General features: G+C 33.0%; 1 protein-coding gene across 3 annotated transcripts in view; it reads left to right on the top strand.

Annotated features, from left to right (window-relative positions):
- The window catches only part of LOC145248046 (uncharacterized), a 62463-nt gene that overhangs the window by 10684 nt on the left and 32424 nt on the right, over positions 1-19355 (top strand). For all 3 annotated transcript variants that reach the window (XM_080109778.1, XM_080109779.1, XM_080109780.1), the window contains exon 2: positions 12843-12907. In XM_080109778.1, the coding sequence (XP_079965904.1) occupies positions 12843-12907 (65 nt within the window). The remainder of the gene's footprint in view (positions 1-12842; positions 12908-19355) is intronic.

Raw genomic sequence — 19355 nt, forward strand, 5'->3', positions numbered from 1 at the left:
GTAAAGATAGAAACTGTGTTCAAACGCTATTTAATACTGAAAATATTAATTTCTTTTGTCCTAAAATTTGGAAAAAAAATTGATAAAAACTTTTTATGAATGAGTCGATAGACGTCATGACAAGCACATATAAACATGAGAATTTTTGTGTGCCGAGACGCGCACATAAAAATCTGTAAACAAGTGTTTGTCAACTCGCTTACAAACATTCATAAGTATTCATTCATAAATAACATAGAAGTATTCATTTTATTTTTGTTATTATTTAGAAAACATAAGTTTTAATTATAAACAGGAAAAGAATATTTTTTTTGAAAAAGAATAATTTACAATGAACATTTTTTTTTTTTTTGTTCTTGGTTTTCGAGTCGTAAATAAAGCATCTCAAAGTTAATGCTTTGTAGTACAAAGATAATTAAAGGTAGAAACTGTGTTCAAACACTATTTAATAGCGAATATATTAATTTCTTTTGTCCTAAAATTTGAAAAGAATTGGATAAAAATTTTATGCACAAGTCGATAGTAATGATGAACGCCTATAAACATGAGAAATTTTGTGTTTTGAAACGCACACAAAAAATTTTGTGTTTTGAAACACACACAAAAAATCTGCAAACACGCTTATCAACTAACTTACGTACATAAAGTATTCATTATTTTTGTTATCATTTAGAAAACATAAGTTTTAATTATGGAAAGGAAAAAGAATATTTTTAAAAATAAATTCTTTGGAATAAAATAACCAACAAAGACCACACTTTTAAATGAGTTAAAACGCGCAAAAACTACTTATCCAAGTGAAAGTATAACTTTTATTGGGTTTGCTTTACAATCCACAAAGGTATGAAAAAGTGGCCAAAAAACAAGGATATAACAAATAAATGTTACCAAAGGCAAGTTACTCTTCTACCTATCTCGATAAATTTTTGGTGTTGCAAATGTTTATTCTGTTCAAAAAACAAGTAATGTCGAGTGTTATATGAGAACAAGAAAAAAATGACCGCAATGTCTCTTGAAGTCACGATAATGACTTAAAAATAAAAAAAAATACAAAATGGTGGTAGAAACTCACCCAATAATTGTCACAGTGACTTGAAGCCATTAAAAATGAAATTTAATTATTCTAATTAGTATCAGAAAACATAATTGTAATCTCTACAAAATTTCTTTTCATTTGATATGCTACAAGCTATATTTTGTTAATAATTTCTTTGAATCATGTTGTGGTGGTCATCTTGGATTTCCTGGTTGCCATCTTGGATTTTTCACAGTGTAATGATGACAAATGATAAAGTCGATCAGAATAACATTCCGCATGAAGATAAAGTCTTACCTCCCATTTTTTAAGCTGTTTTTATGATGGATTTACTTAAAGCTGTTAAAATCAAACTTAATTATGCTAATTAGTTTAATGTACTTGAAAACATAATTCTGCTACAAGCCATATTTTGTTAATTTCTTTGAATCGTGTCATGGTGGCCATTTTGGATTTCTCAGTCGCCATCTTGGATTTTTCATGACATTATAATGGCAAATGATAATGTCCATCAGAATAATACTTCCTATGATGATAAAGCCTTGCTTACCATTTTTCTGTTTTTATGATGCTTCTACTTAAAGCTGTTAAAATGAAACTGAAATATGCTAATTGGTATGCAAGTTTCCAAGTGAGATGGTCGTAAATAACAACAACTGAACTTTCATGGTACTTTTTAAAGATGAGTTAGTCTGTAATTTGTGCAAATTTCCTACCATTTTCAGTTACAAGCTTATATGCATTTGAAGAGGACTGACTGTCAATGCATACAAATCCGCAAATAGAACAACAAAGATACTCGTACGGGAGCTCATGTTTGCTGATGACACCGCATTTGTAGCACATAGTCACGAGGATGCTCAGAACATAACTCGCTTCGCAGGATCAGCCAAGGCCTTCGGATTGAAGATTAACATCAAGAAAACCGAAATGATGTACTAACAATCCCCTGGATTACCAGCAACAAGCCAGCCAATTAAGATTCAAGACCAGAAGCTTTACAATGTCAGCAAATTCAAATATCTAGGGACCACAATCATGAACAACAACAAAATGGACGAGGAGATTTCTACAAGAATGACTAACGCCTCCATATTCTATGGAAAACTCAAACTGAAGGTCTGGCAAAATAAAGACTTGACTTTCGGAACTAAATGCTTGGTGTACCGCACCATCGTCCTCTCATCACTCTTATACGGTGCAGAAACTTGGCCAGTGTACAAACTGGTAGCCCGCAAGCTCAACACCTATATGATGAGACACCTCTGGCAGATTTTAAATGTCAAGTGGTATTACTTTGTCGGCAACAGGGAAATCCTATCATAAGCCAACCTCCCAAGCATGTATGACCTGCTCATCCGGAAAAACCTGAGATGGGCCGGGCACTTAAACAGAATGGAGAACAGATACTGTTTTCACAACTGGAGGATGGGGTACGAGGCATAGGCAGACCTAAGCTCAGGTTTTGTGACACCGTCAAACGAAATCTAAAGGACAGGTTGATCCCTACTGGAAGCTGGCAGACCCTCAGTCGCGACCGTGACAAGTGGAGAATGATGGTTCAGAAGAAGTCGTCTTCGGACACAAAGGACAGCACATGAGAACTGACTTAAGGGAAAATGTCCAGTGAACCACACATTTTTTTGATATTTTGAATGGTCATAACTCCAGTTCTAATAACTGCAGATTTTTAAAAACTAAAGATATTATTTCTTTATTTTTTTATGCGTTTTTCAATAATGTTTGATTTTAGTTTATTTGATCTAAAGAAAAAAAAATGGTGTGGTATTGCTATATCAACATCAATTGAGATCGTATCTATATCCATAAGGGCCACTGTTCGACCATCTATTGGGAAAGCAACACCTAGACATCTGCGGCAAACATAATCCAGGACAATAAGCAGCTTTCTTCATGGTCATGGCATTCACCCTGAATCGGTTGAACCGGCTCTTTCCAACAAATTCACCACATTCCATGCAGCATTCCTGCAAGACCACTACACTTATTTGCATTGAGATCATTCCATGGAGTTTAGACCTACATCTCCACAGCATCCTGCAGGAGGTCAAGACCAGAGATAAGAAATTTTATCTTCATGTTGACTCTCGGTTTTTTGCTCTTCATTCCTTTCATTTATTTTGGCAACCTGAAGTTGCACTCTTCCAGGAAGTCCATAATAACCACAAGATCTTTTGTATATATGAGCTCTCATGGAACACGAACATAAAATTCACTTGATATTGCCTCCAGAACCATAATGAAGAGAAATGGACAAAGTAGAGCCTTGATGGACCCCCAACACCCACTCCAAACTCCTTGCTGTAACACAGACAGCTGAAACCTCTCCTCCACAGTAAGTCTTCTCATTGTCCACTAAAGCACTTTTCTAGGCATGCAGTCAAATTCATGAGTTTTTTTTATCTCATTATTTTTAAAGTTCAAACTCTTCATTATCATTAGACATGCTTGGTAGATTTTATTGCAAATTCTTGAAAATCAAGATTGAATTATTGGATTTCTTTAAAATCTTCATATGGAAAAGTTTTAATCTTGTTACAGGGCTTTTTTTATAAATAAAGTAAAACTGCTTATCAATGTGATAGTGTGAACGCAGAATGTTATAAAAACTAATTCCAAATTACTATCTCCATTAGATTCTTCATAAAATTTGATGCAAATTATTTGATCTCGTTATCAGATTTTGTTTTCAATTGCATCTTATAAGACGAAGATTGTCTATGTACTTTTCATACTCTATTCATTAGACAAAAACCATGTCAATTAAATTCATATTATCATACAAGATTAGAACTGATATGGCATGACATTGATTATGAAATCTAAACATGACATACTTGATTTTTCATATTAACATTTGAAAATTTATTTACAGTTCAATTTGATAGTGTGAAGTGTCTAAAAAAAAAAAAAATAAATAAACAACTTCAGCTAGTGTGTTATACAAGCATTTCATCGTATTTAATTTTCATTTTAATGTTCACAAATTTTATTTAAAATTATGTTGGAGATGCAAGATCTCTGCTTTGTAGTAGAATTCTGATTGTTTTTATCATTCAGAAAAAACATCTAGACTTGTAAGGTCTATTGAAACTTAGTTCGTCTTTGTCACCAGACACACAAGGTAACATCACAAATGGTGAAAACCATAAATAAGAAACTTAGTGGAAAGGCAGCGATAAATAATTAAAAGAAAATGGGAAAGAATGGATTTCAAAAACAGATGCTTATCCAGAGTTCTCCCTATAATTAAAAATGAAAACCAAGAAAGTCTGTATGACAAAATGAAAATATATTCCAAAAATCATGTAAATTAATCGAGTAGTTTTATTTTTAATTCTATCCAACAAGTCTGAGCAATAAATGAAGCATTAGTTTTAAATTTTAATATATTTTGGGGGATATGGTATAGTTTCAGTGTAAATTGTAAAGTTTACAAACAAAATAATGTACTCGCGTTACTCACTCTGTTGCCTAGAAATAGCAATACCACACCATTTTTTTTTTTTTTTTTTTTAGATCAAATAAATTCAAATAAAACATTGAAAAGAGCATAAAACACAAAGAAATATCTTTAGTTTTTTAAAATCTGCAGTTATTAGAATGGAGTTATGACCATTCAAAGTATCAAAAAATGTGTGGTTCACTGGACATTTTGCCTTAAGTCAGTCCTATTCAAATGCATATAAGCTTGTAACTGAAAATGGTTGAAAATTTGCACAGTTTACAGACTAACCCATTTTTAAAAAAACTGTATCTTCAGATCTTTTTAAGATATTATGATGAAATTTTGAACATATTATCATAATACCATGATGGTTCAGTTGGCATTATTTACAACCATCTCACTTGGTAAGTTACAGACTAATTAGCATATTTCAGTTTCATTTTAACAGCTTTAAGTAGAAACATAAAAACAGCTAAGAAAAATGGTATTAAGGCTTTATCATCATAGGAAGTATTATTCTAATGGATATTACCACTTGCCATTATAACATCATGAAAAATCCAAGATGGTGACCAGAAAATCCAAAATGCTTTCATGGCATGATTCAAAGAAATTATTAACAAAGTATGGCTTGTAGCTTATCTAATTAAAGAAAATTTTGTATAAATCAGAATTATGTTTTCAAGTAAATTAAACTAATTAGCATAATTAAGTTTCATTTTAACAGCTTTAAGTAAATCCATCATAAAAACAGCTTAAAAAATGGGAGGTAAGACTTTATCTTCATGCGGAATGTTATTCTGATCGACTTTATCATTTGTCATCATTACACTGTGAAAAATCCAAGATGGCAACCAGGAAATCCAAGATGACCACCACAACATGATTCAAAGAAATTATTAACAAAATATAGCTTGTAGCATATCAAATGAAAAGAAATTTTGTAGAGATTACAATTATGTTTTCTGATACTAATTAGAATAATTAAATTTCATTTTTAATGGCTTCAAGTCACTGTGACAATTATTGGGTGAGTTTCTACCACCATTTTGTATTTTTTTTTTATTTTTAAGTCATTATCGTGACTTCAAGAGACATTGCGGTCATTTTTTTCTTGTTCTCATATAACACTCGACATTACTTGTTTTTTGAACAGAATAAACATTTGCAACACCAAAAATTTATTGAGGTAGAAGATTCTCTCTCCTCTGGCCTTGAGCGCATGGTACAGTGGGGGAAGAGCTGGCTGGTTACTTTTAATGCATCCAAAACCAAGCTTCTATCTTTACATCATTAACGCTCTGATCCCCATCTGGCAATAATTAAAATGGGGAGGCTCCATGTTTTGACAAGCTTCTGGGTTTGACCGTTACTCCTGATTTGAAATGGAACACGTATATCAGGTCTGTTGCCAAGGACGCTGGGAAAATGGTAGGATCCTTCTACTGTTCTAGAACATATCTCACTACTGATGCAATTCTCTATCTGTATAAAAGCTAAGTACGTCCAAGGATGGAGTACTGCTGCCACATCTGGGCAGGAGCTGCTAAAAGCAGCCTATCCTGCCTTGACAGAGTACAAAATAGACTTTGTAGCTTAGTGGGGGATGCTCTTTTCTCTTTCATGCAGCCTCTCTCCCACAGAAGAGACATTGCAAGTCTGTCTTTGTTTTATCATTATTTCCATGGCAAGTGCTCGTCTGAGCTCCAATCTCTGGTCCCCCCTTGCCAATCTTTCACGAAAAACACCCGTCTAGCTGAAACTACTGTCATTAATTTTCCCCACTCTTTATCTGTGCCTAAATCCAAATGTAGATTCCATGAGCAGAGCTTCTTTCTTAGAAGTGCACGACTGTGGAACTCTCTTCCGTTTGCCTGTTTCCCACCTGACTACAACTTGGATGTCTTCAAGTCCAGCATAAACAAATTCCTAACAAACCGCCCCCTTAAGTAAGACACTCTATCAAATCTCCAATACTAATAATTACTACGATACTATCCCATTGATTACTGTACACGCAATAACCCTTATCCCCGAGTGGCTTCCGGGCCTTGATAAGTGATGACCTCCATGTAAAAAAAAAAAAGAAAAGTAATTTGCCTTTGGTAACATTTATTTGTTATATACTTGTTTTTTGGTGACTTTTTCATGTCTGTTGATTGTAAAACAAACCCAATAAAAGTTATTCTTTTACTTAACTGGATAAGTGGTTTATGTGTTTTAACTTATTTAAAAGCATGGTCATTGTTGGTTATTCTTTTTCAAAGAATTTATTTTTTTTAAATATTCTTTTCCTTTCCATAATTAAAACTTATGTTTTCTAAATATCTAAAATAAAATGAATACTTTATGTTCATAAGTTAGTTGATGAACGTTTTTTTACAGATTTTTTTGTGTGCGTTTCGGCACACAAAAATTCCCATGTTTATATGCATTCGTCACGACTTCTATCGACTCGTGCATGAAACGTTTTTATCTAATTCTTTTCAAATTTTAGGACAAAAGAAATTGATGTATTCGCTATTAAATAGCGTTTGAACAGTTTCTGTTTTTATTTATCTTTGTACTACAAAGCGTTAACTTTGAGATGTTTTGTGACCTGAAAACAAACAACAAAAAAAGTTCATTGTTGATTAATTTTTTTCAAATAATTTTTTTTTTAAATATTCTTTTCCTGTCCATAATGAAAAACTTGTTTTCTAAATAATAACAAACATAAAATGGATACTTTGTAAGCTAGTTGACGAACACTTGTTTACAGATTTTTTGTGTGCACGTCTTGGCACACAAAAGTTCTCATGTTGATATGTGCTTGTCACGACTTCTATCGATTCGTGCATAAAAAAGTTTTTATCAATTCTTTTCAAATTTTAGGACAAAGGAAATTAATATATTCGCTATTAAACAGTTTCTATCTTTACTTATCTTTGTACTACAAAGCATCAACTTTGAGATGTTCTAACGTTTGACTGGAAAGACATGCGTGTTGTGTTTGAATTCCGCAGCAAAAACAATTCTTTTCCCTGATTAGCTAAAACAGCTAGAAATGTCGTTGACAGGTACTTCTGTTTCGAGTATTTATGTGAACACACCCCCAATGGCTTATTTGCAAAAAGTGATCTACCACCAGCGGGCATACTATGCTGACATGTTTTGTCATTAATAGTCAGATTTAAATAGCAATTTCTTTGAATATACAAATCACAACAAAAATATTAAAATACCATTTTAAATTAAATTTTATTGTGAATCCAGTTATATAAGTTTCATCTTGATGGACAAAGGAGAAATGTACTTATAACTAGGGCTATAACAGAATATTCTTTTCATTGTTTTAACTCTCAAGTATATATCCGACAAAGTTAGACACAGTTAATCAACAGAGAACCACATCGCTCTATATAAAAGTATATAAGATGTCAACTGATACACACTCAAGAATCAAAACAATGAAAAGAATATGCTGTTGTCCTAGCCATACTTATTACTCATTTAAAGACTATGAGTGCCAAATTAAGTAGCAGTGTGGACCTTGTCCAGCGCTGAACGTTATAGTGTCTAGTATTGCTTACTAGAATATATTCCATAATTCATAATAATTTCAATAGTTTAGGATTTTACCATGCACGTATTTTTGATGCTCACACGCATGCACCAATTCTTTTAAAAATGTATCTATAGAGGTGAAATTTTCTGTATATGCGTGTGCACATTACCTTACCAAACTACTCTGTCAATTTTCAGTCTACAAACTTGAGATTTGGGAAAATCTTTTTAATCGGTTTTCGGACAGAAATTTGGCTGTCAAGAGGTCAAAGTTCAATGATTTGATTTTTGAAAACTCCACCAAACTCCTCCGCCAATTTTGGATCTAAACACTTGAAATTTTAGATGTAGGTTACTTGGACATGGATCAAATTATTTGATTTGATTTGAGCCCAAAACAGTAAATATTAAGGGGTCAAATTTTTTAAAATTTGATCTCTGCGGTCTCTACCAAATTACTCAGCTAATTTTTGGTCTAAACATTTGAAATTTTGCATAAAGTGTATTCAGACATGGGGCAAGCTTTTTAATCAATTTTTGGCTGAAAATGTGGCTGCTAAGGTGTCAAAGTTCAAAAGATTTGACCTTTGCAGTCTCTAGCAAACTATTCCACCAATTTTAGGTCTAAACATTTGAAATTTTACATAAAGTGTATTCAGACATGCAGCAAACTTTTTAATCAGTTTTTGAGCAAAAAGTTGAAAGAGTTGAACTTTGCAGACTCTACCAAATTTCTCCGCCAATTTTGGGTCTAAACACTTGAAATTTTAGATGTAGGTTACCTAGACATTAGTCAAACTTTTTAATATATATATATGCACATAAAGTTATGAACAGTACATAGGGACTGAGCAAACTAAATTTGCTCTAGGGCAATACTTTTCTCTATTTAATTTGTTCATATCTAACTTATTTTAAAAGTCTGTCATAGATTTATGCAAGTTTAAATATGCACACTCTCTAAATGGTAAACTTTACAAAAAAAATAATATGTCTATTATTACAATGTTGCTGAGAATATATATATTCCAAAATCTGATTTATTAGTTTAGGAGTTTATACTATACAACAAAATATATATATATATATATATATATATATATATATATATATATATTTACAAAACATTGAGATTGGTTTGCTGATATCTCCAATCTAATTACTTTCAAATTGATAGAGGAAAGCTCATTTGAAACTTCTCAACTCTTCACCTCTGAACAGGCCAGCTCTTGCTACCCACTTCTCTTCTGTGCAGAGTGAGGTTCAGTGTTGTGTGCGCCAAATAAAAAAAAATGTGGTCTGACCTTTCTAGTGAGATACAGACTGCCTACGATCATAGAGATGTTAAGACATTTTACGCTTTGTTTTGTCAGGCTTATGGTCCGAAATCCTCTGCAACTACACCACTCCTAGCGAAGGATGGGAGAAACTTGATAAAATTATGTATCAATGGCATGAACACTTTCGTGATCCTTTTAACAATCCATCTAATGTTGATGTTGCTGCAATATAAAGTATCCCTCAGTGTTCCTTTTGTCCGGAACTTGATGCTGAACCGACTCTTATGGAAACAGTTGACTGCATAAAACAGATAAACTCAAACAAAGCCACTGAGCTTGATAGCATTCCTATTGAGCTGCTGAAACATGGTGGTGTCAATGTACATTGTGTAGTCCACTATTTGATACTGTCTGTATGGCAGGGTGACTTGGTTGCCCAAGACTGAACAGATGACATTCTGATTATGTTGTACAAAGGAAAGGCTGTGGTTGGGAAGGTATTTGCACGGCTCTTACTAAACCGATTGGAGAAGTATATCTGCTCTGATATACTTCCGGAATCCCAGTCTGGTTTTAGAGGTAGACAAAGGACCATGGATATGGTGTTTTCTGCTAGACAGCTTTTGGAAAAATGTATATTGAGCAGCATATGCCTCTTTACAAGGTGTTTGTGGACTTAACCAAGGCATTTGACACAGTCAACTATGAAGCTTTCTGGAAAGTGTTGAGAAAATTTGGTTATACACTTGCTTTGATGGAAAAGTTCAAGCAACTCCATCATTATATAAAGGGTCATGTTGACTTTAATGGTTGGCTATCGGAAGAATTCCCCATTAATAGTGGAGTGAAGCAGGGTGATATAGCTGCACCAACATTGTTGTTGCTCTATCTGACTGCTGTGCTCTGGTTTGGTTTCTGTGACTGGTATGGGTGTTTATGTTAGATTCCGATCGACTGGGAAGGTGTTCAACCTCAGAAGATTCCAAACCAAAACACTTGTTAGTGATGGGTTTGTTAGGGAGCTGTTGTATGCTGATGATAATGACCTGGTGACACACTCCCCAGTTGATATGCAATTGATGTTGAATTTCTTCACGAATGCTTGTATCTGCTTCGGACTGACAGTTAGGATTTAAGAAAACTAAGGTCATGTATACTCCCGCTCCTGGTGATCTGTATGTGGAACCTGATATCTTTGTCTATGGAAAGCGCCTTGAAGTTGTAAAAAGGTTTGTCTACCTTGGTGATACCTTATCAAATGATGGCATTCTTGATACGGAAATAAGACAGAGAATCAGCAAGACATCAGACGCATGTGGGAGGTTACAAGATAGGGCCTGATCTGATGGTGATCTAATTCTGACAACTAAAATGTCAGTATATCAAACACGTGTATTGCCATCCCTACTCTGTGCCTCTAAAACATGGACCTTGTGCCAGTCACATGTAGAACAGCTCGAGAGGTTTCATCAGCACTGCCTTAGACACATTCTTGGTTTAAAGTGGGATAGTTTTCAAAAAATTCAAAAATTTTCATTACTCATCCCCCCCCCCCCCCGCAACATCTTGGGGAAACGAAATGAAAATAAAACAAAAAGCTGCCCCCGCAGTCAAAGTTGACCTCATTAAGTCATTAAGTACGGGCACCTGCTAATTCCTTAATACTTAAATAAATTCAAACCTGTTTCCGTTACTATTTCGTGGTGGCCCAGTGGTTAACGTTGCACTTTTTTCCAACTTCGCCTCAAGGGTTCGGGTTCGATCCTTCATACTTACCTACCAAAACTTTTTATCCCACCCCCCACCCCCGACACAAACACCCGGGTACCCCCCGCTAGTAAATTATAAATCTTTAAAAAAAAAAAAAAAAACAGCAACAACAGCAATGCCATCATCTTGAAGGACATGATGTATTCTGAACGTACCATTATCTTAGCTTTATATCTCATCATTTCTGTTTTAGTTGACAATGGTTTGCAGGTGAGCTATTCTTATTTACATGTGACTGTTGCCATTTTCACAACATTTCAGCCATTCAACTCTATGGTCTTTTTCGATTGAAAGTTTCAAGCTAACTCCTTTATTTAATCTACTGAGGTTTCAATAACAAAGAAATTACTTGTATATAAGACATCTGAAACTTTTTCTGCACTGTCAGTTTAGTTTTTTTTTTTTTTTTTATCATCTAAATACTTCCAGAACACAAGTGAATAAAGATAAGATCAAACAATATTTTTCTTCTGTCATCATCTTGGGAATTTTAAACTGAACATTTTATTTAATTCATTGCAGAACATTGCTCTAATGTCATGTTCCATGTTTTTTAGATATCCAAAAGGAGAAATGAAAGAAATCAATTCCAGCGAATTAAATTGGAGGTTCAGTTTGAAATTCCCATAACGTTATCGACTATGATAAAGTCTGGAGAGTATGTCTGAAACATTATGAACAGAACCAAGATGAGGGTAATTGTTCAAGACATAAAAAACATTACATCATCTTGGAAATAATATTTATTGTAGAAATTTTTAGTTAACTATTTTAATACATTTCTATTATTGTATAGAAAGTACTGACATCCCCTTTATACCATGAATTATCCTAAGCAGTGAAAAGTGCAGCATTAGTACAAATACAGCTAGGCCATTTCCTGTATACATTACGTGCTGGTTATCGATCACATTGTTTACTTTTGTATTTGTATTTTGATCATCTGAATTTTTATTAAACACCTTCTTGTTTTTTTTTTTAATTCCGTGTTAGAAAATATTTTTACTTTTGGATTTGGAAAGATAATTGCATTTGCATAAACAATAAAAAATCTGTTCTGTGATAAAATCGGTCAGACTTTTACAAATTCATAAATATTTTTTTTAATATCATTTTGAAAGTAAAATTTAATTATGCTAATCGTTTGATGATTGATTTATAGAACTGAATTTTTATAAAACTAAAACTATAAAATCAAAAGATAAATCGAACAATTGGATAATCACTTTAACTTACTCAAAAGAACAATCTAGTTTAGATATGGCGGGCAATTTATAATTTAAAAAATCAAAAACAGATGAAACACATCTGCCATGTTTACAAAATTATATTGACAGTGAGAAAGTGTGCAAGTCATAAATGCAGGAAGAGGAACTTGTTGATTTCCTTTCATTCTGGAGTGCAAATAGAATGGGGAGGCATCATTTTTGTAATCAAAATTTTTATAAAGGTATTTTTTAAATAGGATTTTTACCATTTTCTTTTTGTTTTCAATAAATTATTCATATTTAATCATAAAAAAATGTATAAGCAGAACATGTATATATGATATTTTAGGAATAGATATTTTCATTTTCGGTGTTTTTATAACATTCTTGTTTTAATGTTTAAATTATTTAAATGTCAAAAGTTATGAAATACCTCAAATTCTTTCTGTTATGATATTTTTAAAGGAATATTGTTAATAGAACCTAATTTGTATTCAAAGTTCATTATTTTTCATTCTCTTTTCTTTTTCTAGGAATGTCGAAATAATTTTCCAATTGTTAAATGTACATATTGCCGATCAGAATTTCAACAAGACAGGTAAGAAAGTGTTGCAAATTAATGAGTTTGGTGTTTAAACAGTGTTCAAATATTAATCAGTAAAAGACACATTATTCCTGTCGGTTAGACTACCGCACTTGGTTTTAACTGTTTTTGGAACTACAATCAAAAAGAAGTAGAGCAATTGGATAATATCAATTTTAGGTTCTTGTTAAATCGTACTTGTAGACAAAAAATTATGTTTGAGTAGACCTATCACCACCACTCCTTCAAAGTTCCCTAAAATTGAAGATATTCTTTATGATATAAATCATCATTAATGCTGAAGCAACAAGATGACATTCTTTTAAAATTGAAAATACAAAAAACCCTATGACCCAAACAATTGTCTATGCGGACATTGACTATATAGATGCAGGGTGTGGACAATATTTCTATACAATGATTTGGATTGCCGTTCTCATTTTGGATGTTATTCTCACAATGTAACCTCTAACCTACTTCAAGTACGTCCACAAGGACCCATGGCATAACGAGTATGTGCTATGTAACAATCAGTTCTAAGTAACGGTTTTCTGGAGGTTGAAGGTTCAATCTTCTGTATGGGTGCTGTTAAGAATAAAATTATAACTTAAGACTTCTACATGATAACACGCATAAACTTGCTATGTTCATTGTCAATGATGATGCATTTTTTTGCTTTATAGTCAATAGTTCAATTGTTTTTTACTTTTCTGTCATCTACTGATATTGTAGAAATCTCCTTCTTTGTACAAAGAACTCAGTTTCTTTTTTCACAAATCTGGAGTTTCAAAAGTGCCTATAAGAATGGAAATATAGTCACTGTTTGCATGAAAACAAAACTGACAAAAAAAAGTAAAAAACAAGGGAAGCATAGATGGTCCCATGTGAGTGCACAGTGAACGAGGCATTTAAAAAAAAAATGACTAAGTTCAGCATTCCCCCCCCCCCTCCACCTCATTTACCCCCAAAAGTCCCCAGGGGATGTCAAATCCTGGTGAAAATTAACAAACAGGGCAGTTTTAGGCCTTAACATATGTAAATTTGACTTCTGAACCATGCAAAAAAAAGAAATGACTAAGTCCATCATCCCCCCTCAATTTAACCCCCAAACGTCCTCAAGGCCTTAACATATTTAAATTTTAGTTCAGCACCATGCTAAATAGACATACACAGAAAATTTTGGACAAATATGGTAAAATAGTCCCAAAAATAGAATGTTTTTATTAGCCCTCTAAAAGAGCCCCTGAGGCACACCCAAGAGTTATCACAAAGTATAGACAAACAAAATTATATAGAAATCAGTTAGTTACAGAAAGTTTTATAAAAATCCAAGGCATCAATATTTTTTTTTTTTCATATATATAAGCACAAAAGTGTCAATTTTAGTCATTTTAACTAGAAAGGCACTTGTAGGGGGGCAAATAGTTTTCCCGGAAAATCCGTTCTGTTACTTCTTTACTCATATCATGTTTAATGTTTGTGTAAAATTTCAAAAAATTACAAGGCGTAGTTATTGAGAAAAGTGCGGACAGATGAACGGACAAGAGCGAATCTACAGGCCCACCCTCCTTTTGTCGGGGGACCAAAAAAAGAAATATGCATAAAATTAACAGTTGAAAATGCAAAGAAATATCATTGCACCATGTACATGAGTTATTGACTTAGACTGACAAGTCAAAGTTTTAATTTTTGCCATCTCATCACATCCAATATCACTCAATAGTGGTAATGACTCTGAGTTAGTCATAAAAAAAAGAAAACAGGACTTTTCTTTTTAATTGGAGCCATTCATGTTCAGGATTCAAATATCTCAATTGGCCATACAGTTATATAAGCCACACTGATGATTGTTAGTGAACATGAAACATGTCTGTGGATAATAAATATTTTATTTATAAAAAATACTTATATATTAAAATTGAAAGTAAAAGCCTTTGTCAGTGCAAGATTTTTATTTATTTCTATTTTTTACTTAAAGTTTGCAAAAGTTGACCAGTATTATCTCTTTTTTCTTTTCTTTTTTTTAATAAAAATTGATAATCTTGCATCAAAAAATTCTATTTTCAATTTTAATATTTATAATATAATGATTTTAAATGAATGCCCTGTCTCTAAGATATCAGCACATGTGATGCTTTCTTGTTCTACTGCCAAAACAATATTCCAGATTACATCCATAGTACAGATGTTAAAAAAAAGGGTTATTTTTTAAATGAGACACAATACTGGTCAGCTTTGAAGATAGAATTTTATTCTGAAAGAATAAAGTAAAAAATATTTAAAAAAAAAAAAAAAAAACTGTTTTGAAAAAAAAATTCTATTTTAATATTTCTAATTTATCAAATGTTTCTATGATTTATCTATATATTCCAAACGAATGTTCTGTGGAAGAGAATATGTGAATCCTTGTCATCCCAATATAACATTAGGCATGGTATCTATTGGGTTACTGTTTATTTTCAACTTTCAAAGGCAAGTTTTTCAACTGCATTAACATTCTTATAACATTGTTGATAGGGGTCTACTTATTAATCGGCAGGTAATCAGTAATTGGCCACTTTATTACTTTTCTCTTTCCTATTAAATTTAAACCATTTCATCACTGCCAAGTGTTAATTCTAAGCCACATTCCCTGACACCAGCAACCATATTTGTTCCTACAAGACTAAAAAAAAACTTGGTTGAAGATTTTATACTTATCCAAAACGTTGTACAATTCTTCACTTGCACCTGTGTGTGCACCACGGAATGGAACACTCTGCACTGTTCAAAGTCATTTGAAAGCCAATGACCTGTCAAACTCAGAAAGAGAGCATTATCTGTCGTGATTGTCCAAATGTCTGTAGTCAAATAAATGTCTGTAATTTCTGCTAAGAGATGATGGAATTTTTGTTTTTACTTTTGTAAATATATCTGAAATTATTTTTTCAGTGAAGTACATTTTTGATGGAATTTGGAGAAAGTTTTGCAATAAGCCTATTAAATCCAATGTCAGATGTTACAGAATATAGTTGAATATAAACAATCATTTCTCTTATCAGATAATGGATCTCTTGTGACCTGTGGTCATTAAAATCACAAACTTTCTTTTTGGTTACTTAGTATTGATTATATTGTAGTTTGGTGTTTAGCTGGAGGCTCATAGTTGCTGCCACTTGTTCCTGGAATATCTGTCCCTGAATATTCATTGTGCTTACTTTTCTTATCTGCAACGTTTGCTTCTTTTGAATGAACTTTTCTTAGATGGTTTAACGTATTAGTCATTATAAAATCTTTTGCTGATTTGCCACACTTTGATTACTCGATAATCGGCCAATTTGCTAATCCGTACATCCCTAATTGTTGATGTTAGTTGATTCTCTTTTTTTTCAAAAACCATCTTTAATTTGCTAGAATTACGTTAATAATTCAAAAATGCAAATATTTAAACAGCATATTACAATTTGGAGAAAGAATAACTCATTAAAATATGTAGTTTGAAATTTTCTCGGGATTGTCCAGAATTGATGAAAAATTTAATATGACATGCACATTTCAATTTATAACTTCATAAGAAATTTACATCATTTTTTAAAATAACAAAAAATATGACGTAATCTTCTCTTTTCTAGCTAGAATAACTTTTAATCTCAGCTCTAAGTACAAACTATAAGAAAGAGGGAGTCATTAATCTTGACATCCACTCATATAATTTTAGTTGTATTATCATTATCATTTAATGGACATGGCGGTCAACAAATTGAATTCCCATTAATAACAGGGTCAAAATGGTGTGCTGTAGCAGTTTTGTAACACCTTTCATCTCCAAATGTAATTGATTTTTCTTGCACTAAATTCACAACATGCTAGCAACATTCCTGTAAAATCTTAAGTATTAATTTGCATAAAACATTATTTCATCAGATACTGAATAATTGTAATATAATAATATTTATTGTAATATATATTACTATACTTGTAATATAGTAATATAATATTGTAATATATGATGAAATAATTGTAATGTAGTTTATTTCACATAAGGAAAATTTCCAATGACAAACCCAATCTGGAAAAAAAAAAAAGGAGTTTTTTCCATGCTGAGCTGTAAGTTTTTCTCGAGAGGAAAGATAATGAATGACATGCGTTATATTAGCCTCTCCAAAGGGGAAAGAGAAAAGATCTGTAAATTTGGTTTTGTGTTGATTTATTTGCCAAATGGTGTCAGTTTGTGAGTGCAACTGTTAACCCTGACATAGTGATATGAGATAAGAGGAAGTAGTAACACTAGTTGATATCAGTGTCCATAATGATGCTGGCTTAAACAGAGCTAAGAGGGAGAAGATAATGAAATATCAAGGTCTTATGTACAACATGAAAAGAAACTGGAATCACGGGAAGATCTCCATCATTCCAGTAATTATAGAAGTAACTGGACTCATGAAAAAGAATTTCATAAACTGGCGAATATACCTGGTGAACCATGTGCAAGAGACAGTTGTTTGTAAAGGGACAGTTAGAATCTTAAGATATCTTGGTTAGCATCTCTGAAATGCGGGTGAATGTCTGGCATCCAAAAGGATTCCCCATCCCCAGTAAGAACATTGAAAAAAAAAAGTGAAGTTTTTTTTGTTGTTTTTGTTTTTTAGTTATAATAGAGCGACAAATTTATGTTGTGAACAAGGGAGAACCAGAAATTGGACCTCAGCCAAGCACCTCTCTAGATGACAGCAGTATTTCATCTTAATATGAAATGGTAGAATGATCCAATCATTTTTGCAGCAATCAACAGATACAAGTCTTTCTATTTTTTAGATTTGAAGTAAAAGTAAATCTTAGTAGTTTATTAAAGGAATGGGTTACTACAATGTAGACACTCCCTCTCCAAGTGCATCACATGTTCTAAATTGGAAAGAGAGAATCTGCAAGATATTGATTAATAATTCTTTTCAAAGTGCTATCATAAACAGTTGCTATCTGTATAGATATCAATAAATGAACTTTGAATGTGATTTGCAAAACCATTAATGAAGAACAGAAAGAGGGTTTGTCCCAGAATAGATCCTTAAAGCACAACACAGTTCATACTGTGTGCTCCAGAATTTTGCCCATTAACAACTACTTTAAAAGACCAAGCTAAGAGAAAAGATTTGATGGTTGAGAAAACATTGCCATATATTCCATAACTAGCAAGTTTTTGAACAACTCTTTATACCAGACCCTATTAATGGCTTTAGATATACTAAGAGGTATTGCTACAGAAAAAAAAAACATTGAGTGATTTACTGATCCTATATATTATAATCAATCTCACAGCTCTTGATCCTGTAAGACAAAATCTGTATTGTTTATCACTAAGTAAATTGCTTTGTTGAGGTGATTGATAACTTCTTGATTTATCATAGATTTAAACGACTAGTGATACATACGAGATTGATTGGTCTGTATTGTACAGAGGTTAATTATGATATTTGAAATTTTAATGTTTTGAATGTTTTAAATCTACCCAATTAATATATGAAAGCTTTGATTGATATAACCTATTAATCATGGAGCTAGTTTTTATTTGCAGTATTAAAACATATCCTGAACACTGAATACAAGGTGGAACATTAAAATTGTCAAAAGAAAACAATGCCACAGCTTTATTTTAAAACTTTTATTGTAAAAAACAAATTCAGGTAACTTAATTATGTAGTAGAGATGACATCTATTTTATGTAGCTGCCTCCAGCCTCAATCACCGCCTCAATACTGGTTTGAAACTCGGAACATGCCTTTCCACAAGCGGCGATCAGGCTGGCTTTGGTGTTGTAGGAGGTCATGTTGGTGATGTTCTCAATGTATGACTAAATGAAGTAGTCCAGCAGGTTCAGCTCGGGGGAGGAGTGGAGGCAGTGAGGGAAGGGTACAAAGTCGTAGCTTTCTGTCTAAAGCCAAACCTAGGTCTCTTTGGACTTGTGGGCTAGTGCAGAGTCCTGCTGCCACACTCAGAATCTGCCAGCAGCCCTCCAATTGCACCAAGGAATCCCCACACTCTTCAGCACATCCAGGTACACTTTGGTCTGGACTTTAAAGCTGACTTCGAAGATGTGAGGTGGTATGATGTGACCCTCACTTGAAACCACACCAAAGACCATAACCATGGCTAGAAACTTTGTTTTTATCACCCTGGATACATCCCTGTTATCTGGACTTGCATTTTGAGGATGCTGGCAATGGTCCTGTTACCATAACCTAGACCGGTAGAGAGCATGAGTTGTACAACGGCACATCTCCAATCTCACGCATTGAACATTGTGTCAGTTTCAGACATGATAGAAGGCTCCTATCGCTCTTGGGATTTGTACACAACTGGCCAACTAGTAGATGGTCTGCAACAAAAAAAGAAAACCAGTTTTCATCAGACGGAAATGAAATCACATCGTCTTTTGTAAGGCGACAATTTTATTGTTCCACTCTGTAATATCTATTTTTACAAAAAA

This window comes from Euprymna scolopes, chromosome 26 (assembly GCF_053919585.1).
Source record: "Euprymna scolopes isolate OS-2025 chromosome 26, ASM5391958v1, whole genome shotgun sequence".
In the NCBI taxonomy this organism is placed as follows: Eukaryota; Metazoa; Mollusca; class Cephalopoda; order Sepiida; family Sepiolidae; genus Euprymna; species Euprymna scolopes.